This window comes from Cercospora beticola, chromosome 5 (genome assembly GCF_033473495.1).
Source record: "Cercospora beticola chromosome 5, complete sequence".
NCBI classification, from domain to species: Eukaryota; Fungi; Ascomycota; class Dothideomycetes; order Mycosphaerellales; family Mycosphaerellaceae; genus Cercospora; species Cercospora beticola.
Window position 1 is genome coordinate 864,592 of NC_088939.1, and position 22,185 is coordinate 886,776.

The 22,185-nt window shown below is 52.4% G+C and overlaps 6 protein-coding genes across 6 annotated transcripts; 2 read left to right on the top strand and 4 right to left on the bottom strand.

Moving 5' to 3' along the window:
• Positions 1-76: 76 nt before the first annotated feature.
• RHO25_007587 (uncharacterized protein) lies at positions 77-1,334 on the bottom strand (the record flags this gene model as incomplete). Its single annotated transcript, XM_023599770.1, has 2 exons — positions 77-601; positions 738-1,334. 2 exons carry the CDS (start codon positions 1,332-1,334, stop codon positions 77-79), a joined length of 1,122 nt encoding a protein of 373 aa, XP_023449315.1.
• Positions 1,335-2,051: 717 nt separating this feature from the next.
• On the top strand, positions 2,052-15,053 carry RHO25_007588 (uncharacterized protein; the record flags this gene model as incomplete). The annotated part of the gene is made up of 2 exons (XM_065602960.1): positions 2,052-11,894; positions 11,943-15,053. The coding sequence occupies 2 exons, from the start codon at positions 2,052-2,054 to the stop codon at positions 15,051-15,053; spliced, it is 12,954 nt and encodes a 4,317-aa protein (XP_065459032.1).
• Positions 15,054-15,403: 350 nt separating this feature from the next.
• On the bottom strand, positions 15,404-15,682 carry RHO25_007589 (uncharacterized protein; the record flags this gene model as incomplete). Its single annotated transcript, XM_023599772.1, has 2 exons — positions 15,404-15,502; positions 15,566-15,682. The coding sequence occupies 2 exons, from the start codon at positions 15,680-15,682 to the stop codon at positions 15,404-15,406; spliced, it is 216 nt and encodes a 71-aa protein (XP_023448692.1).
• A 536-nt stretch (positions 15,683-16,218) lies between these two features.
• Positions 16,219-16,556, bottom strand: RHO25_007590 (uncharacterized protein; the record flags this gene model as incomplete). The annotated part of the gene is made up of 2 exons (XM_023599773.1): positions 16,219-16,323; positions 16,395-16,556. The coding sequence occupies 2 exons, from the start codon at positions 16,554-16,556 to the stop codon at positions 16,219-16,221; spliced, it is 267 nt and encodes an 88-aa protein (XP_023448691.1).
• Positions 16,557-18,027: 1,471 nt separating this feature from the next.
• Positions 18,028-21,269, bottom strand: RHO25_007591 (uncharacterized protein; the record flags this gene model as incomplete). Its single annotated transcript, XM_023599774.2, has 3 exons — positions 18,028-19,007; positions 19,056-19,381; positions 19,438-21,269. 3 exons carry the CDS (start codon positions 21,267-21,269, stop codon positions 18,028-18,030), a joined length of 3,138 nt encoding a protein of 1,045 aa, XP_023448694.1.
• A 611-nt stretch (positions 21,270-21,880) lies between these two features.
• RHO25_007592 (uncharacterized protein) lies at positions 21,881-22,174 on the top strand (the record flags this gene model as incomplete). Its single annotated transcript, XM_023599775.1, has 2 exons — positions 21,881-21,947; positions 21,999-22,174. The coding sequence occupies 2 exons, from the start codon at positions 21,881-21,883 to the stop codon at positions 22,172-22,174; spliced, it is 243 nt and encodes an 80-aa protein (XP_023448693.1).
• Between the last annotated feature and the right edge of the window lie 11 nt (positions 22,175-22,185).

A 22,185-nucleotide genomic window follows, 5' to 3' on the forward strand; every position in this document is an offset into this window, starting at 1 on the left:
TGAGCGTTGACCATGACCAGATCGTGGCCGACAGTCCTGTGACCCAAGCAAGGGCTGTTAGAGAAGCTGTGCGGCTTCAATAAAGGGATGAACCATCTCGGCGCAGTCCGTCAAATTCACCTTTGCGTGACTTCGTGTAACTCAGGTCGAAGTTGACGCTCCCATCAGAGCGTTGCCTCTTCTCCACGTAATAGCCGTCCTGGAAGTCGAGCTCCTTGAAGTCGAGCGACTTCAGTGCTTTGCACTCCTTGAACAAGGCTGTGCTTACTTGCACGCAAAAATCTTTGAGCGCGCTGTTCTTGTCTGGTCCGAGAGGCGCACGCTGAGGCTGCGGAAGGTTGTTGTAGAGTTCAATCGTGCTGCTTAGATAGAGCTCTCTCAGGTTCGGAAAGCGCGCCAAGATAGGAGGGAGGCTGTGGATCGGGTCACCGTATCTTGACAGGTTTAGAACCTCGAGTTGAGGAGCTTTGCGGGAAAGAGTTGAGACCATGAAATTGGTCCAGTAGATGTGCAGATTGAGGTTTCTTAGGGAAGGCAGCGAGAGCAATGCTCTGTCCCCAAGCAGCTCCAGTGACTCCTCCCACGATTCAAGGTGTATGTCCTTTATTGGGTCAGTAGTGACTCTGCAAGGCCAGCAGCTACACAGAAGCCTCCAGGTGCCGGAAGATGCCACATATAAATGAAAGTGGATGTACTGCGGTGAGGGTGGGAGGAACGCACCACCACGATGTACTTACCTGCAATTGTGGGCACAGATCGCAGATCCAAGATCCCATCCAGACGCCGAGGGTGACACGCTTAATCGAGAGCTGATCCAGGGCCGTTTTTGGCACATTTTCCTCGAAAACTTTCCAGGGCTCTACGGCCAAGGCCAAATCCTCGAGATTGGCCATCTTGCGCAAGGCAGTGCCAAACGCTAGTGCAAGATCGACACTTGGCTTCGTAGACTGCTCCTTGCGGCTTATGAAGGTTCCTCCGTGCTTGTTCACACGCGTCGTGTGCTCAGCACCGGTATCAAGAACGAAAGTCGTGGCATATTTCGCAGCCGATGAGTTCTCAGAAATGTCGACTAGTGCGCGACCTACCCGATCCCATTCCCAGTTGTGGCCGATTCTGATACCTTTGAAGACGAATGGCGACGAAACGCGTCGCAGGCGCTTGCAAGTGACGGAGAAGCACTTCAGTGCCGTGAAAGGGTTTGCTTGTTGATCGTTGACGATTATAAAGGACGACTTGATTGGGATGAATTCCTTCGTCTGCAACGCGCGATAAATCTCGGAGAGACAGTCATCGTTGAGGTCGAGGAGTGTCTTCTTGATTTGCATGGCGGCCATGAGTAGAGGTGTCGAGGCGAACAAGCGCGACGCCCAAGAAGATGATCGCAACGTCCTCTTAAATCGTGCTATAGAGTTCTTGTCGCCGATCGCGAGAACCTCGAGTTGCTGTAGGCTGGTGGTAAGCAGACAAGTGGCGAGCGCACGGAACAGAGATTGGTGTCCGTGAAGCAGCGACCGACTGATGCCGACTGTTGCGAGAGTGAAGAGAAATGCAATACTTGACCAGGTGCAGCGTGGAGTGAACACTCGCTGGGCTGCTTCCTCTTTTACAGTGGCTGCCTAGAGAGCCTTCCGCTGCGTTTGCGCGGCCGTTGTTGGAAAGTGCCGCGTCTGTTTGGTGTCGGAGTGGAAGGCGAGGACGAGCGCGACTGAGATACCAGAAACGCGGGACCGGCGCTAACCGTTTCAAGTAAGAGGCAAGTTTGCCGAGTTGGGAAGTCGCGACTTCGCGTGTCGCTCATCCAAGAAATGGAAGTTCATCAACAACACCACCCATCGAACAGTCCTGAGGCACCACTCGCTCCGTAACGATTCCGAAATACCCCCCTTCACCCCAGCGAGGTGCGACCCAACACCACCTCCCACGTACCGCCCCTACAGTCCACGACTGGCCGATCGACCCCTAAGTGAACACCCTCCGCCAAGAAGAAGAGAGCGGAACAACCAAACAAAACACCCATGTTGTCCACTGCAGCGCGGCGGTAATCTTTGACCATGGAGGACCCTCTGGTCCAAGGGGTCAATGGCGTGGCCAACGGAGCCCCGACCGCCCCTGCTTCGTCCGGCATGCCGAGCGCAGTCGACCCGCAGGCAGTAGTGAGCTACTTGACCAGCGTGCTGGAGGTCACCTTGGGTGCAACAGAGGAAGAGTTGCGTGGACCTGGCAGTCTGTTACATGAGACTGCGCTGGAGGACACACTTTCACGATGTCTGCGATTCGCCATGGAGTCCCAGGTGGCACTCTACGTGCTTAAGCAGGCTGGCTCTGCGTCAAGCTCAGACAGTCAAGAGAATGGCACACATGTGAATGGCGATTCGGAGTCATATCAGGACACATATGTGCTCAGTGCAGAAGTCAGCTATTCCAAGCGAACGATTGGTTGCGTAGCCTTTCTCAAAAGGCCGAGTGCGATCGCGCCTGAGCTGCCTATCAGCAAGCAAGTCTCTGTCGTCAACTTGACACTACCTGGCCTGGGAGGTGCGGAGAGTGCAGGCAGCACAGTTTCCCCATACGAAAGTCTCCATGCCTTCGTTCGTGGCGCCCTTACGCCTTTCTTCGAAGCCGCTGCACGAGGCTCCGATTCCGGACAGGAAAAGCCACGATCTGATGCTGAGGCTCGTACTGGTATTTCGGGAGCGAGACGAAAACTGGCAGACCTGGAAATAACGCTACAGAACTTGCAACAGAACATCGAAGTCGAAGCGCCGAGATTACAGATTCATGAAGCAGTGCAAGCACAGCTAGCAGAAGCCGGTGGCGACTGGCAGGCGGCAGCGGTCGCCATCCCAGACGGTCTAGTAACGGACAGCGCGTTGCTCAACCGATTACAGACAATGGCGAACGAGTGGATCAAGCAGATCCGCGAATTCACCAAGATCATGGACGATCGGGCTGTTGGCACAACATCACAAGAGAAGAATTTCTGGCTTGCCATGGAGACCGCGATAGAAGGAATAGAGGCACAGCTGAACAGTGGCGGCGTTCAATTGACGATGAAGATCTTGGAGAAGGCGAAGCGACACGGTATTACAGCAAGTTTCACATCGGACACTCGCCTGAAAGAAACGAAAGAGAAGGTCGTCAAATACAACCAGGTCTTCCACGGCTTCCCCATCGAAGAACTGCTGGCCGCGCCAAACGTCGAGAAGCTGCGTGAGGCACTTGACGATGTGTTCTCGCACTTGACAAAGAAGCTTCGGATATCTCCATATCCCATTCGCAGAGCTCTGCCACTCGTAGAAGCTATCTCTGCCGATGTTGATGCTCGTGTGCATCAACACCTGCACGGTCGGACGCTCATGCGATTGAGCTTTGAGGAGTTCCGCAAAGTGATCGAGCAAGTGCAAACCGTCTGGATGTTCTGGGATGATAATGTCAAAGAATTCACCAACGTGGCTCGTGATGTCACTCGTCGACGGAATGACAGATTCATCCCCATCAAAATCAACAAACGTCATGACAAGACCCAGGACCGAATCAGCTATATCTACAAGTTCCGTGACGACCACGAGCAATTGCAGAACACGATTGCGAACGTGCTTGGACCCGATGACGATACTGGCGAGCTCACCGACGGGGCGAGGGCTCCCGTGATTGTCGAGGAGATGGGCGATGTCGATGCTGCAGAAGAAATTCTGCAAGCTTACGAAGTGGTCAAAGATGTCGACGTGCTCGACATTTCTCCAGAAGGCGAGCGCCTCTGGACGCAAGCAGAAGCAGCCTACAATGAACGCACAGCCAGAGTCGAGAATTCGATCATTGCACGATTGCGGGATCGCCTGGCGGTAGCGAAGACAGCGAACGAAATGTTCCGGGTTTTCTCCAAATTCAATGCTCTTTTCGTGCGACCCAAGATCAAGGGCGCCATTGCAGAATACCAAGTTCAGCTGATGAACAACGTGCGGGAGGACATCGATGCCCTTCAGCAGCGCTTCACTCACCAGTATGGTCAAACTGAGGCACACGGCATGGCTCAGCTCCACGACTTGCCACCGATATCAGGGGCCATCATTCGTGCCCGGCAGATCGAACGCCAGCTCAACAGCTATTTGAGCAAAGTTGAAGACATTCTTGGAGCCAAATGGCGAGAACATATCGACGGTCAACGGCTTGCACAACTAGGCGACGGCTTCAAGAGAAAGCTCGACACCAAGCCCATATTCGAAGACTGGCTGCGCGATATCGATCGCCGGCATCTCTCGATATCCGGCCGCCTATTTTCGGTCACTCAAAACAGAGCTCGAGGTGGCGTGCTTGAAATTCACGTAAACTTCGACTCACAAGTGGTTGTGCTTTTCAAGGAAGTGCGCAATCTGCTGTGGCTCAATTTCAACGTGCCGCATGCAATCACCAATGTTTCCAAAGAAGCTCGTCGTGTGTACCCTTACGCCACAAGTCTGATGGAGAGCTTGAACACCTACAGCCAGACCAACTCGGTCATCGAAAACATGTCGGAAGTGACCACTTTGATCAGTGGATATCGCAATGACGTACAAAGCTTCATTGGAAAGGGCACTTCGCTCCGATGGGACACATTCGTGCTGGCCTACGATGTTCATGTGCCGCGTATCGGAGATGGCGGTATAGGGTCTGGGGACGACAAGCTACACGTACAGTTTGTGCGAAACTTGGGCGGCTCCATCGCCACGTTGTCACAGAAGGTTGCGACGCTACTCTCAATCCAGACGACAGTTGAGCAGGCACTGCGCGAGCTCCAGACATGTCAATTCACACACGAAGCCTTTAGCACACATCTTGAGACTTTGCAGAGAGCGATTGATCAGCTGAATCTTGAAGCGTACTCGAATATTGCGTACTGGGTTGAAAAGACGAACGAGAAGGTGGTTGAGACGCTCCACGCACGTCTAAGGCAAGCACTCAAAGACTGGACAGAAGACTTCGAACATGGCTACGGCGCAGACCAACAATCTCCTCGCGAGATTGGCGCACCCAACATTGAAACTTCCGCGCACGACATTGTGATGCAGAGTCAACTTATTCAACTCGACCCGCCGTTGGAGGACGCCAAAACGGGCTGGCTTGAGAACCTCAACACATGGCTTGCTATCGTATGCAGTCTGCCCAGACTGCAAGCCTCTCGTTTTGAAGCCGCCTTGGCCGTCCAATCGTCGACTTCAGCCACCACATACTCGGAACTGCCGATCATGTGCATAGATACCCTGGCTGAGCTGTATGAGCGCATCGAAGCCAAATTGAACGTCGCCCAGACCTATGTGGACGAATGGCTACAATTTCAATCGCTTTGGGATCTGCAGCTCTCTCAAATACAGGGCGACCTCAACGAGGAACTCGACTTGTGGCTCCAGTTGATCCTGGAGATCCGGCAAAAGCGAGAGACATTCGACACCTCTGGCAATCGCCGATCATTCGGCTACCTAGTCATCAACTATGAACAAGTACAGTCCAAGGTGAACGCGAAATACGACCAGTGGCAGCATGATCTGCTTGCCCACTTCTCTACAATGTTTGCCACCCGTCTTGTCGACGTGTATAGCGAGCTGCAGCGAGCCAGGAAGGACCTCGAAGGACAATCTATGCAAGCCTCATCTACCTCTCAAGCAGTGTCATTCATCACTGTGGTTCAAACCTGCAAGCGACAGACGAAAGTCTGGGAACCTGAAATGGACACCTTCAGACAAGGCCAACAGACGTTGCTGCGCTTGCGCTTCCAGTACCCTAAGGACTGGCTCTACGTCGAGCAAGTCGATCACGAGTGGACAGCGCTTATCGAAGTGCTTGAGAAAAAGAGCAGACAAATTGCGGATCACACGGAGGGGTTGCGTACCAAGATCATTGCCGAGGACGGTGTTGTCGCGCGCCGCATCGCTGAGATGACCGAGAAATGGCAAGAACAGCGCCCGGAGTCTGGGTCCACGCCTCCAGCAGAGGCTGTTGCAAGCCTAGAGACGTTCGACAAGGAGCTGACTCAGCTTCAGGAGCAGCACGACATGGTGGCCAAAGCGAAGGAGGCGCTTGAGCTGCCAGCAAGTCCAGACAACATGCTTGCTGATCTGTTGGCTGAGGTCCAAGACTACAAGTCAGTATGGGCGAACTTGACAGTCGTCTGGGATCAGCTGAACGAGCTACGAGATCAGCCGTGGAATAGCATTCAGCCTCGCAAGCTCAGACAGAGCATTGACAACCTCATCAAGACTACGAAAGAAATGCCCAGCAGAATGCGCTCATACGCAGCATTCGAGCACTTACAGCAGCATCTGAGACAGCTGCTCAAAGTGAATCCACTGCTTACGGAGATGCGATCTGACGCTGTTCGCGAGAGGCACTGGACCAAGATCTTCAAATCTCTCGCTCCATCCAAGCGGTACTCGGCTCTTTCCATGACCCTTGGTGATGTCTGGGACCTTCAACTTGGGCCCAGCGAGGCTGTCATTCGAGATGTAATCGCACAAGCGCAGGGCGAGATGGCGCTCGAAGAGTTTGTTCGTGGCGTACGAGAGCAATGGCAGAACTATTCTCTGGATCTGGTCAACTACCAGAACAAGTGCCGCCTCATTCGTGGCTGGGACGACTTGTTCGCTAAGTGCAGCGACCACCTCAACTCTCTCCAGGCTATGCGTCATTCACCATACTACAAGGAGTTTGAGGAAGAAGCTTCATCGTGGGAAGACAAGTTGAACCGCATCCACGTGCTGTTCGATGTTTGGATCGATGTGCAGCGTCAATGGGTCTACCTCGAAGGCGTGTTCACTGGCAACGCTGACATCAAGCACTTGCTCCCTGTGGAATCATCTCGTTTTGCGAACATCAACAGCGAATTCATGACCGTGCTCAAGAAAGTGTACCGGTCGCCTTTGGTGCTTGAAGTGCTGAACATTCCGGACGTTCAGAAATCCCTTGAGAGATTGGCTGATTTGCTCAACAAGATCCAGAAAGCACTCGGCGAGTACCTTGAAAAAGAGCGTGTAGCTTTCCCACGATTCTACTTCGTTGGTGACGAAGACCTGCTTGAGATCATTGGCAACAGCAATGATACGGTCCGTGTTGCCAAGCACTTGCGAAAGATGTTTGCTGGCATCAATGGGCTCTTGCTGGACGACGAGTCAAACATACTTGGACTCCAATCCCGAGAAGGCGAAGAGGTTCTTTTCAAGACGCCCATCAACCTGATACAAACGCCTAAGATCAACGACTGGCTACGAGCACTGGAGACTGGCATGCGCGAAACGCTGTCAGACTTGCTCGTAGAAGCTGTCGCCGAATACGAAGGTCTCGATGAACACGACAACCCTGCTTTCGAGGCTTTCATTGAGAAGTACCCAGCCCAAATTGGTGTATTAGCAACACAGGCTCATTGGACCGCACAAGTCGAGGCCGCTCTTGGACAAGGAGGTGCACCCTTGCAGAAACTCTTCGAGACGCAAGTCAGCAAGCTGAAGTTCCTGGCTACCATCGTCTTGAAAGAGCTTACGCCAGTGCACCGCAAGAAGTGCGAGCAGCTGATTACTGAATTTGTCCACCAACGAGACAAGATCGAGCAGCTGATTGAGGGTGGAGCGGATTCGCCAGGTCACTACTTGTGGCTCCTTCAAATGCGCTACGAGTTCACTGCGAGCGCACCGCCTCTTGAGCGTATGCAGGTTCAGGTCGCGAATGCTACCCTCGCCTACGGATTCGAATACCTTGGCGTACCCGAAAGACTTGTCCGAACACCACTTACAGATCGCTGTTTCCTGACGCTGAGTCAAGCTCTATGCCAACGATTAGGTGGTTCGCCATACGGTCCAGCTGGAACGGGTAAGACAGAATCTGTGAAAGCACTTGGTGTACAGCTCGGACGTTTCACGCTCGTCTTCAATTGTGACGACACCTTTGATTTCCAGGCCATGGGTCGTATCTTTCTTGGTCTCTCGCAAGTCGGCGCGTGGGGTTGTTTCGATGAGTTCAATCGACTGGAGGAACGCATCTTGTCTGCGGTCTCACAGCAGATCCAGAACATTCAAGTCGGCCTGCGCAAGCGTGCGCTCGATGACAATGCTCAAATCGAGCTCATTGGTCGCCAGCTCAAGGTCCATCTACTCACCGGTCTGTTCATCACCATGAATCCTGGCTATGCTGGACGTTCGAACTTGCCAGACAATCTGAAGAAACTGTTCCGCAGCGTTGCGATGTCGAAGCCTGACAAAGAGATCATTGCTGAAGTCATGCTGTTCTCGCAAGGTTTCTCAGAAGCAAAGACGCTATCCAGGCAGACTGTGCCCTTTTTCGACAAGTGCAGCGCCGGATTGTCTAAACAGCCGCACTACGATTTTGGACTTCGTGCACTCAAGAGTGTGCTCGTCAGTTCTGGTGGTCTGAAGCGATCTAGACTGGCCAGCGGCTCAGACGCAGACGCTGATGTGGTGGTTGAGCCACAGATCATCGTACAAAGCATTCGCGAGACTATTGCACCCAAACTGGTACGAGACGACGCATTGCGCATGCAAGAGATCGAAGAAGATGCGTTTCCGGGCGTCAGATATGTTCCGGCGCCTTTGGAGAAACTGCGCAAGGCTCTTGAAGAGGTTGTGGAAGAGCGCAAGCTCGTTGCGACAGACTCGTGGCTCACAAAGGTTCTTCAGCTGTACCAGATCCAAAGCCTGCACCATGGTGTCATGATGGTAGGAAACTCCGGCACAGGAAAGTCGACCGCTTGGCAGACCTTGCTCGCCGCCCTACAAAAAGTCGATGGCATTGAAGGAGTATGCCATGTCATCGATCCCAAAGTCATGTCCAAAGAGAGCTTGTACGGCAGTCTCGACAGCACCACTCGCGAATGGACGGATGGTCTGTTCACAAGCATTCTCCGAAAGGTTGTTGACAATCTTCGTGGAGAGGACACAAAGCGCCACTGGATCGTGTTCGACGGTGACGTCGACCCTGAGTGGGTTGAGAACTTGAACTCCGTGCTGGACGACAACAAGCTGCTGACGCTGCCAAATGGTGAGCGTCTTGGCCTGCCCTCGAACGTGCGCGTCATGTTCGAAGTAGAGACTCTTCGATACGCCACTCTTGCGACAGTGTCTCGTTGCGGTATGGTATGGTTCAGCGACGATACTGTTGACATCGATGTCATGCTTTCGCGATACATCGCCCAGCTTCGTACTGCTACGTTCGAGGACTTGGAGGAAGACACTGGCACTCCCACATCGACGGAAGCAAGACTTACCGTGCAGAACTTGATGGCCGAGATTCTCAACAGGCGATTGACCGAGAACGATTTTGTGAAGAAGAGTCTTGAGCACTGCGCGAGTATGAAGCACATCATGGAATTCACTTCCATTCGTGCCATTGGCACGCTTTTCTCACTACTACGAAAGGCCTGCCGATCAGTGCTGGAATACAACATCCAGCACACTGACTTTCCCCTCAACGACGATCAGATCGAGGGTTATCTGGCGAAGAAAGTTCTTCTTGCTGCAGTCTGGTCGTTCACTGGTGACTGCCCGCTTCTCGAGCGCAAAGCTTTCGGCGACTATCTCGCTGGATTGGCTACACTGGATATGCCACTGCTGACCGACTCGTCTTCCCTCATCGACTTCGATGTCTCCCTGCCCGAGGCTACGTGGACGTCATGGCAGAACCAGGTGCCAACTATCGAGGTCAACACGCACTCCGTCACTCAGACTGATCTCGTGATTCCCACACTGGACACTGTCAGACACGAGGACGTACTTTATTCATTCCTGGCCGAGCATAAGCCTCTTCTGCTCTGCGGTCCACCTGGTTCTGGTAAGACGATGACGCTGTTCAGCGCACTTCGCAAGTTGCCAAACATGGAGACAGTCGGCCTCAACTTTTCCAGTGCAACCACACCAGATCTGCTCGTCAAGACGCTGGAGCAATATTGCGACTACAAGAAATCACTCAGCGGTGTCACCATGGCTCCTCGGCAAATTGGTCGCTGGCTTGTGGTGTTCTGCGATGAGATCAACTTGCCTGCTCCTGACAAATATGGCACTCAGCGTGTCATCTCCTTCCTCAGACAACTCGTCGAGCATGGCGGTTTCTGGCGCACTTCCACCAAGAGCTGGGTCAGCCTTGAGCGTATCCAATTTGTGGGTGCTTGCAATCCTCCAACCGATGCTGGACGTACTCCACTAGGCCTACGGTTCTTGAGACATGCACCGTTAGTAATGGTCGATTACCCTGGAGAGTTGTCACTCAAGCAGATTTACGGCACTTTCAACACGGCTGTTCTCAAGATTATCCCAACACTGCGAGGCTATGCCAATGCTTTGACGCAAGCCATGATCCAGGTGTATCTGCTTTCTCAGAAGCGTTTCACGCCGGAGATCCAGCCGCATTATGTCTACTCGCCTCGTGAACTTACGAGGTGGGTCAGGGCTGTGTACGAGGCCATACGACCACTAGAGACACTCTCGCTCGAGGGACTCGTGCGCATCTGGGCGCACGAAGCATTGCGCCTGTTCTCCGATCGACTTATCGCCTATGATGAGAGACAGTGGACTGAAGAGACGGTGAACCGCGTGGCTCTCGAACACTTCCCCAACTTGGACGAGGAGACTGCTTTGCAGCGACCAATCTTGTTCTCGAACTGGCTGTCGAAGAACTATGTTCCAGTGGCACGTGATCAGTTGCGCGACTTCGTCAAGGCTCGACTGAGGACCTTCTGCGAAGAAGAGCTCGACGTGCCGCTGATCCTCTTCAACGATGTGCTAGAGCACGTCCTGCGCATCGATCGTGTCTTCAGACAACCGCAAGGACATCTCATCTTGATCGGTGTCAGTGGTAGTGGCAAGACTACGCTGTCTCGATTTGTCGCTTGGATGAATGGCTTGTCCGTGTTCCAGATCAAGGTTCATGGCAGATACTCCGCCGAGGACTTTGACGAGGACTTGCGCGTTGTGCTTCGTCGATGCGGTACCAAGGGTGAGAAAATCTGCTTCATCATGGACGAGTCGAACGTCCTGGACTCCGGTTTCTTGGAGCGCATGAACACTCTGCTCGCCAACGGTGAAGTGCCCGGCCTCTTCGAGGGAGATGAGTACGCAACGCTCATGACTGCTTGCAAGGAAGGCGCCCAACGACAAGGTCTATTGCTCGACTCCCAGGAAGAGCTGTACAAGTGGTTCACTCAACAAATTGTTCGCAACCTTCATGTTGTGTTCACCATGAACCCACCTTCCGAGGGATTGGGATCTAAAGCTGCAACCAGCCCTGCCTTGTTCAATCGTTGCGTGCTTAACTGGTTCGGCGACTGGTCTGATCAGGCATTGTATCAGGTTGCATACGAACTCACGCAGTCCGTGGACATCGACAAGGGTAATTTCGCATGTCCTGACAGTTTGCCAATCGCTTTCGACCAACTGGAGATGCCACTGTCTCATCGCGATGCAGTTGTCAATGGCATGGTTCACGTGCATCACTCGCTGCGATCATTCAACGACCGTCTCAAGCGCCAGCAGAACAAGCAGACCTTCTTGACACCACGTCAGTTCTTGGACTTCGTTGCACAATTCGTGAAGCTCTTCAATGAGAAGCGAGACGATCTCGAAGAGCAACAGCGCCATTTGAATGTCGGTCTGGACAAGCTTCGTGAGACAGTGGAGAAGGTTTCGGAGCTGAAGAAGAGCTTGGCTGAGAAGAAGACTGAACTTGAGAAGAAAGATACAGAAGCCAGCGAAAAACTTCAACGTATGGTGGCCGATCAGCGGGAAGCCGAACAGAGAAGATCTGCATCGCTTGAGATTCAGGCTGCACTTGAGAAGCAAGAGGAGGAAGTGGCGAAGAGAAGAGAAGTTGTGCTTAGCGATCTGGCCAAGGCTGAACCCGCTGTGGAAGAAGCACAGCGCAGTGTCAGCAACATCAAGCGTCAACATCTGACAGAAGTGAGGTCTATGCAGAATCCTCCTTCTGGTGTCAAGCTTGCTTTGGAGTCTGTGTGCTCTCTTCTTGGTCACAAGGTCACAGACTGGAAGACGATTGTTAGCATTGTGAGGAGAGATGACTTTATCGCAAGCATTGTCGGCTATGACAACGAACGACAGATGACGCCAGCCTTGAGAAACAAGATGGAGGCTGAGTACTTGTCCAAGGATGACTTCACATTTGAGCGTGTCAATCGCGCATCCAAGGCTTGTGGTCCTCTTGTACAGTGGGTAGAGGCACAGGTCAACTACTCTTCTATCCTGGACAGAGTTGGACCACTGCGTGAGGAAGTCGATCAGCTCCAGGAAGCGGCCCTACAAACGAAGGCTGAGGCAAAGACGATCATGAACACCCTTGAGGAGCTTGAGAAGAGCATCGCTACTTACAAGACAGAGTACGCTTCGCTCATCAGCCAGACCGAGGCTATCAAGGCCGAGATGAGTCGCGTCCAATCCAAGGTCGATCGCAGCATGCGTTTGCTCAACAGCCTGTCCTCTGAGCGTGGACGTTGGGAGGAGAGCAGTAAGACTTTCCAAGTGCAGATGGAGACCATTATTGGCGATGTCTTCTTGGCATCGGCGTTCCTGGCATACGCTGGTCTATATGATCAGCAGTATCGTCGCGCTATGCTGGAAGACTGGTCTCTTCAGCTGTCAGCATCTGGCATATCTTTCAAGCCACAGAATGCCATTTCGGAATACCTTTCCACAGCAGACGAGAGGCAACAATGGCACGAGAATGCCTTGCCCGTGGACGAACTCTGCACGGAAAACGCAATCATGCTGAAGAGGTATAACCGCTATCCACTCATCATCGATCCATCTGGCCGTGTTACCGAATTCTTGCAAAACGAGACCAAGGATCGCCGGCTCACTGTGACCAGTTTCTTGGACGGCTCATTCGTGAAGCAGCTTGAGAGTGCTTTACGTTTCGGAAACCCTATCCTGATCCAAGATGCGGAACACATTGATCCAATCCTCAACCACGTGCTTAACAAAGAGTACCAGCGCACCGGTGGTCGTGTTCTCATACAGCTTGGGAAGCAAGAAATCGATTTCTCGCCTGCTTTCAAGCTGTACCTTTCGACTAAGGATCCTTCGGCAGCATTTGCGCCAGACATCTGTAGCAGAGCCACTTTCGTCAACTTCACGGTCACACAGAGCAGCTTGAAGACTCAGACGCTTAATGATGTCCTGAAGTCAGAGCGACCAGACGTCGACGAGAGACGATCCAACCTGGTCAAGATGCAGGGCGAGTTCACACAGCGCCTGCGGAGATTGGAACGTATGTTGTTACAGGCGCTCAACGAGTCTCAAGGCAACATTCTCGACGACGAAAATGTCATCAACACGCTCGAGAAACTCAAGAACGAAGCCGCGGAGATCACAGCCAAGGCTTCCGAAACTGAAGGTGTCATGAACGAGGTCAATACCATTATGAACACTTACGACATCATCGCACGATCTTGTTCGGCAATCTTTGCGGTGCTGGAACAGCTGTATCATGTGCACCACTTCTACCAGTTCTCGCTGCAATACTTTGTGGACATCTTCGAGTCTGTATTGCGTACCGCACGAGAGTCTTCCGAGCGGGATCCGAAGAGACGCATTGATACCATCGTGCGTTCGCTCTTTGGCAAGACATACAACGAGACATCAGCTTCGTTGCTGCAGAAGGACAGATTGACCTTTGCTGTTCTGTTGGCCCAAGCTGCTCCTTTCCCCATGGACAAGAGCTTGATCGACTTGGTCCTGGACGAGACAATTATCGGCGGAGACGTCACGTCAGACTCTGCGCACAAAGACAAGGCCGTCGCTACGGCATCTCGCATCAAGAGCGTCAAGGATTTGGTTGCGGATCTAGCCTCACCAGAATGGGAGAAATTCTTCACTATCGAGCAAGCCGAGACCTGCGTGCCAGGTGTTGCTGCTGGCAGTGGAAACGACAGTGATAAGGCGCTCAAGGAGCTGCTGCTCGTCAAGCTGTTCCGCATGGATCGACTGGTGCCTGCAACAGAACGCTTCGTCAACGTCGTATTCGGACAAGACTTCCTCGACGTTGCAGAAAACCTTGGCAGGATTGTCGATAGCCAGACTGCCAGCTCACCCATCGCTCTCTGCTCGACTCCTGGATTCGACGCAAGTTACAAGGTCGATCAGCTTGTTGAGCGACAGAATGCCAGCTGTACAAGCGTTGCCATGGGTTCTCAAGAAGGTGTTTCAAGCGCCGACGCTGCACTGGCTGGTGCCGCGGCCAATGGTTCTTGGGTCCTGATCAAGAACGTTCACTTGGCGACCGAGTGGCTACAAAATCTGGTCAAGCGCATCGACTCACTCAAGCCAAACAAGGACTTCCGTCTCTTCTTGTCGATGGAAACGAGCCCCAAGATTCCATCAAGCTTACTCCGCGCTTCGCGTGTCTTGATGTACGAACAGCCTGCTGGTATTCGAGCCAATATGAGAGACACGTTGACGTCTCTGCCAGACAAGGCAGTTCAGCAGCCCGTTGAGAAGGCTCGTGTGCACTTCTTGCTTGCATTCTTGCACGCTGTCGCACAAGAGCGTCTGCGCTACGCCCCACGTCTCGGCTGGAAGGGATTCTGGGAGTTCAACGATGCAGATTTCGACTGCTCGGCTTTCATCATCCAGTGGTGGACAGACAACATCGCTCGTGGTCGCAGCAACATCGCACCGAAGAGCATACCATGGGACATGCTTCGCGCGCTGATTTCAGAAATGTATGGTGGCAAGATTGACGATGCTGGCGATATGGCGCAATTGAAGGGCTTGGTCACGAAAACACTGACTGCCGATGCATTCGAAGAGGGCTTCAACTTGATCGGCGAAGTCGCGGAAGACCAAAATGTCGGCATGCCTTTGCCAAGTGGCTCAGCGAAGACCGACATGCTCCAGTGGGTCAAGGAATTACCGGAACGCGAGCCACCCACTTACTTGGGTCTTCCTGCCAATGCAGAGAAACTCCTGCTTGTCGCGCATGCGGAGGAAATGTTGAAGAATTTGAAGACTGTAATGGGTGTGTTGGACGAAGGAGAGAGTGTCATGGCCGAGGCCGTGGAGGAGTCGTAGAATGGGACGATAAGAAAGAGATTGCATGGGATTTCAATTTGTTATGCATGGCGAGATGGCGTTCGGAGATGAATGTGCCGGAATACTGCTGGCTGGGCGATGAGATTGCGGGTACTATCATGGCAATGGCGTTTTGTGTTGGTTCTTGCAAACGTTTTCAGCGCCTATACCCCCCTCTGTGCTTTGGGTTTTCCCAGTGTGGTTTTAGGTTCGAGTGCTAGAGATTGTAAGCTGTGTGAATAGCGTTTGACAGATAGTTTATGAGATGTTGGTTGTTTGTTCTAGCTGGTGCTGCAAATGCATCGAGCCTTTCGTCGACCCGACCACGTGCGTTGCGCGACGCAACTCAGCTACTTAGGGACAACATTCTGTGCCTGCGGTCCTTTCGTTCCCTCGATAAATGTGTATTCAACCTTTTGGCCTTCTGCCAGACTTTTGAAACCATTACCCTGGCATTGCTCGTCAGCCACGCTCATTTACCCTTCTCGCGCTTTGACGAATTAGCAACCTACCTGGATGTCTCTAAAATGCACGAAGACATCTTTCGATCCATCGTCTGGAGTGATGAAGCCGAAACCTTTAGCGTCCTCGTACCATTTCACCGTCCCTGTCTTTGTTGTAGTGGACATGACAAACGGAGCGAGTGATGTTACTCGTTTGCTGGATGCACCCGGCGGCTGCGGTCTAAGTAGAATTGTGATGAAGAGATTCTGGGAGCGTTTCAAAAAGGATGGAGATGGAGAATGAGCTGGGTCTATGTATATATGCAAGGTGACCATTGATCTACCTTTAGAAGCTTGGTCCGGCTGCATCACGCGCAGCACAAAAATCGCCATATTTGGCAAATACACGAACAGCTATGAGGAACGTTGAGCTCCGGTACCACCGGGGAATACTGCATATTCCAGTAGTGGCTGCTGTAGCTGCAGCTTACACTCTGCCACAGACTGTTGGAAGAGCTGGTCCTGCATGCTCATGCATCGATTGCATACAGTCAGCAGCATCGCATTGCCCTCTTGGTTGCACAACTTCCCAATCACAGTCACCCCGGCCCCTCTGGAAGACCCCTGCCATCGTAACATTCTGCATTCGGATCCTATCATGTACAAGTCGAGCAATGTGCTTGTAATCGATCCCCCAGGTGTAGAGATGTGTGATCACTACCTTATCCCAATTGTGGAACACCATTGACCGTCTTCTGCCTTTTTGGCCCACTCTTTAAATCAAAGTCGACTTCTTTGCCCTCTTCCAATAATGCTAGATCCTCAGGCTAGAGTCGCACATCAGCTGAGCTCCTTCAAGTTCATCCCTGATGAGCGATCTAGGTCTGCTTCAACTTACGTCGACTTCCGATCGATAGAAGTAGACATCTGGAGATCCATCATCCGGTGTGATGTAGCCGATTCCCTTCTCGTCGTCCCATGATTTGACGATGCCTTTGAGAGCAGCAGACGATGCAATGAACGCAGCGAAAGCAATGACAGTGGCTTGGAGGAAACGCATATTGAATGAAATTTTTCGAGTTGGCGAGTCGTAACGAGGGAAGTGAAGGTATGACATGAATGAATGTGGTCATGAAGCCTGAACATATACTACTTTTGAGGAGATTGCCGTGGACAATGCTTTCCAATTGGTTCATACGTACCACAACCAGAATTGCCCAACTCGGAAATACAGGGATTCTTTTGATGAAGATAAACTTCCAGTCTACCACAGAAACTGTATCATTATGATCTGCATCTCAGTTCACAAATTCGGAGTGTGCAGGTGTGATGCGTTTGTCTGGACCAGGCATTGAGGACACAGATCTAACGGCCGCGTACATCCGACCTTCCGAAAGTGGTCACTGCTAGGAAATCCGTGCATATCAGACTCTCCATAAAGTTGCTTCTGAAGTATACCATTGGACTGGCTTCCTTTCTGACCTCATTGCATCTGTCCTCGCTTCTCTCCACTCGCTACTTTGAACCATGTTTACCACCTACATTTTAATGGCAAATCTAGCCATGCTCGGCCTTGCTAGCCAAAACCTCAGAAGGCAAACAGATTCGGAGTCTTGCTTAGGCTCGAGACTCCCATTTTGCTGCATCAGTAACTCAGATAGTGATCAACAATATTGTGCGTACTCTGACTCAATATCTCAAAGTCGCATGACCATAATAACGATTTACAGGTTACCAAATCCCTGCAGATGGACTATGCGCCGAGGAGTCCAACCTACGCTGTTGCTCGCTCAAGTTCCCCACCGCAGTACGTATCGTGAGGTCCATCGACACTATGCTACTCGGGCTGATACACAAATAGGCACATTCTGTCGCTCCAATATCCGACGCAGATCAAGGCATTGAATTCCAATGCGAGATACCTTGAAATTACGCGGCTGAACTGCACTGTATGAATAGCGAGGTTTCCTGAGGAGAGAGAGATCTGTCTGAATATCTTAGTGTAATGAGAGGATTGCTAGTTTCTTGTCAGATATTGACCATGCATCATACCAATGACGCTGCGCATCCGAGCCTGCAACTGGTTGACGTTGAGCGGGAAAGCTAGCATGTCGATGTGAAAGTGAGTTGTCGTTGTTCATGGTCTTGCAATACGACTTCCAATGTTTCTGAGGTCTACTTTCCTCTCACACACGGGCCGGAATCATAGACTGTGCGATGTAGCCATGGTCAGAGTTACCATCAAGAGAGTTACCATCAGGTCCCTGCCGGATTTAGCTAACACACAGATGCTCCTTTGCGGGTACAACTACTACAGAAACGGGGATTCTCTAGCCGCTGTAAGGCGAACGATAGACCGGTCCATGAAATAGAGCCAAACCAGATTAAAGGAATACCTTCCTCTAGACATGGTGCGTATCTCGTGCTATAGTTCTATCTTCTAATCTATGGGCCGCCAAAGCGAACATCGCAAACGGACAAAGTTTCGAGCTTCCCAATGCGCGAAGGATAGTGTGCGCCTCAATGGAGTTTCAACTGTAAGGGAGCTGCTGATTTTCTGGAAGGGTCTGGCCGGGCCCATCGAATGGAGGATAGTTGTTCAGGTTCAACGGCTGCGTTTGAACTCCTTGCTGCGCGCCCATGTCGAGGACTCGTGCCTGTTGATTACTGTGCCCGAGTGGTGAAGGGCCAGAGTTGAAGGGTTCGCTACGAGGATAGGAGTGCATATTTATGCCATGCTGCGCATCCATATCAAAGTTGAGCTGCTGTTGGCTTCTATGATCGGGTTGCGGACGATCATAAGCCATATGCTCAATGCGGTTCTGGGACGGCATCTGTCCCCACGGTTGCGTATAGCCGGTGAGTCCTTGCTCGTTGCTGCCAAATTGTCGTGCGTCGTAATTCGTGAGATTTGAAGACGGGAGCCACCCGCCGAATAGTTGTGGTTGTGGCGGATGCATAGCAACTTGAACGCCCTGTGATCCATAGATTGGAGGCGCAACTTGCTGCTGGTAGCGCGCAGCCGCAGCTTGCATTCGTTGGACAGGCTGGCTTTCCAACATTGATGATCCGGTAAGCGGGCGTCGGTTAAATGCGGACGACGAGGCTGTACTCTGGATATTCTGAGTCGGAAATGGGTCAGATGTCCCGGTGCCCCCAGAGGGTTGTAGACCATGGGGAACGTAGGACGAGGGCGTCAGGGGCATTGCTGGCAAATGCGCAGCGAATTCGTCATTGCCGTGAATCTGACGAGTTTCATTGCTCCCTGCGTGGCCGGACACTTTCTCATCGATGCTCCTCTTCAAAATCATCGCGAATTCACTGTTATCCCCGGCGAGAAGGGAAGAGCTCATTTTCAGAAGAACGATGAAGTGTTCTCGCTCGAGTCGCAGTGCGCTAATTTCGAGCTGCAAAGCACGCAAGGCGGTGGTGCTATTAGGAGACGAGTGGAGATGAGTTGGGGCAAGCTCTTCTTCGATCGACTTCAGCTTCGGCTTTTTGCGTTTCAAGACTGAGAAGATCGTCAGTGGATGGCCGTTAGCGTCATGACTTTACTGACCAAGATTTGGCACATCATCACAGCTCGGGTACGTCAGTGCGTAAAGATAACGCCATTGGGCAGCCCGTGACTCCGGGCATTTTTGTTTGAGGCAGCCTTTGGCAAGTCTATGGCGTTGACTCCTGATAGCTTCTGCTGAGCGCAAAGTCTCGATGTCCGTGTTCGTATCACAGAGCGATACACAGTTTTCTTCGCAGATGGAAGTCATCGTTTGCTGCTTTGTGCCAATCCCCTGGGAGTACCTGTGGCTCTGGAGCGATTCATCGTCGTCGAATTTGCACCAGCATTTAGGGCAGACTCTGATCTTATGCTTCTTTAGGCAACGTCTGTACCGTCACAGTGTCAGCAGCTTGGTTTCCACTCACGACGACACATCACTTACATGACGCCAGATATATACTGATAGGTCGCTGTGCAACTATCGTGGACACACGGGATTTCCACATTGAGCTTCCCGGCGAACTCTTCCCCAGCGTTGCCTTCTGGTCCAGGCTCGTTACCTTCGAAGTGCTCATCACCGCGATCCTGGCCCCCGGAGAATTTGCGCTTCCCATTGGGCTTCCCTCCTGTGCCCCGGTCGCCAGTGTCTCCCTCGTCAGGGCGTTGAGATGAAGAAGCATTGTTGTTGCTGTTCCCAGCATGTTCTTGTAGATTACTGCCATTACCAGAAGACCACAAAGAAGAGGGCGTGGGCGCGGCATGCGTATAGGCATCCGGCAAGCGAAGGTTGTCCGAGATCGCGGCAAGGCTACGGACCAAGCTGGCTATGAAACAAGCGAGCTGGAATACCGTAAGTCCAAGATCACATAAGCCCATGCAAATCAACAACAGGACTTCTAGCAGAGCGTCAAGCTCCAATGCATCATTGTCGTCAATCAGATAGGGGAAGAGCCACGAATCGACTGCGATCAAGTCAACCTCCTGGTATGCTTCCTTCGCGGCAGGTGGAATGAGACCAATGAGTTGATGCAAGTAAAAGCTCCTGCCACGTATTGATGAAGGGAAATCGGAGCGAACAAGCTCTTCTAACATGTCTGCAGCATCTTCCCACGTCGCGGTGGTGTATTTTGGTCCAGATCCTTTGGCTGCGAGATATGCGCGAATGGACAGAATTCCATTACACGGAGTGTCGCTTTCTCCACTCTCATGGCATTCTAGCTCAGAATCTGGCAGGTACAACGTCGACGGCGGGTCGAAGGGTACATCTTGGTCTTCGTCTTTGCACCGTTCAGGCTGGTCCAAGATCCAAGCTTGGCAATCAGGTGGGCTCGCTTTTGCACCAATGACGAACGGGACTGGTGCGCCCTGGACCGTGGCCATCTGCGATACGTGCTGAGCGTCGGTATGAGCGCGCAAGTGGGGTTGACACGCGATTGAAGCTATCCGTTGGGTCGTCTCTGTTTCATCGATAGTAGGAAAGCGCCACGAGTTGTCACACCCGGCTTTTTGAGGCCAGGAGTTACTTGTCGCCAGTTTCCTATAATCGGTGTTGCCAGTGGGAATTTCTCGTCCGGAGCCAGATTTTGCAAAGTGTCTCGAATCTAATGAGAAAGCTCGCCTGTGGCCTTCCTGGACATCACATCGTGGGTTCTTCCGAGGCGAAAATAGTCGATCCACCACGTCTTGCGACATCTCCGTGGCGTGCCTTTTGACCGAATTTGACGCCGGACTTTGATTCTTGGGTAGCCGATTTGCTCCAAAAGTTTTGTCCCTTGATTCGGCTTCGCCATGTGGCATGACAGGAGCGTGCAGGTATGGCCCGCACGCCACTGCCGAGTCTTGCCTTGCAAGTGGTTCGGACTGTATATGGCCTGCTGCCGGCTTTTTCGAGGCCACTGCATTCCTCGACTGAGCTGTCTGTAGGACAATATCACATTCCAGAGGGCGCGCACTCGTTCGCTCGACACCAGGAGATTTAGTGGCGATTCGCCCAGCAATGCTCTCTGAGTCACTGACGTCGCTGGGGCCCCAACAATAGTTGAAGTTCCAACGATCAGCGTCAGTGCTATCAGGAAAGTTGTAGCTGCAGCGTTTCTCCACCGTACTGTGCGCTGGATGCCTCGTAGCATTTATCGGCTGTTGTGGTAGCAGAACCTCTGGCTCCATTAAGACACGGGACCGCTGCGGAAGCGCATGCCAGGCGCTGTGGCTCATCGGGTCCGACACATAATCTCCAGGAGCTGGGCCGGTCAGCTCGCGTTTGATGAAGCTCATTGTCGTGCTTGGTTGACAGTTTCAGCCCGCTCAATGCTGCAGCGCACGAAGTGACTTTTGTGCAATCCTGATAGGGGCCCATGACTTGGTTCTTGCCTGTTGAGCGGCCTGTGAATAACGCCCTCCCCAGCGGTGTACGAAGCTGGCAACAGGCTGTGGAATCATGTGAGCTGTGTGTGGTGGCGCATGTCGAGGTCGCTTGCCGCATAGCGTTAGCGTTCTGTTGCACGCTCGGGCGTGGCTTGCTTCGAAAGTTGTCAGCAACTTGTGTGCAAGTACTTCTTCTCTTGCCCAAGTTTCCTTGACAGTATCGCACGAAATTTTCGACATAAAAGAGCAATCGATCGCTGCCACAGCTTGCTGGATGTTCGTTTTGCAGTTGATTGCAGCGAAATGTCCTTTCCGCCAACTTGCGCCCAAGCAGCCTGAAGTAATATGTCTACCGCGAACGCTCCCATCGGCTCTGTGCGAGTTCTGAGCGCACCTTGCAACTTTCGTTCCACTTGCAGCCATTTGTCGTCAATCTGCTCGTCGTAAATCAGGATGTCGCCGATGGCATATAATTCGGTAGCTGGACCGTGGCGTAGAGTGCCATCGTTCATGTAGCAGAAATGTCGCAAACAACCTACACAAGTCAGACTCAGCGAAACGGGACCTACGCAGCCGCAATTGACAATGGTGAGTTACAATCGACGGATCCTCGCCGCAGTAACTCACGCCAGCGATCAGGCAAATTCGAATGGTGTCCTCGACAGACCACGCAGGCGTCATCCGCAGCGACAGAAGGATCGAATGGCCGCCGGGAGCAGTATCGCAGCGCCACAAGCAGCGCTGAATACGATGCCCCAACCTCGCTGGCTGGTATTGGGGCCCAATTCGAACAAAATCAGGGGCGCAAGTCTTGATGGCGGCCTCG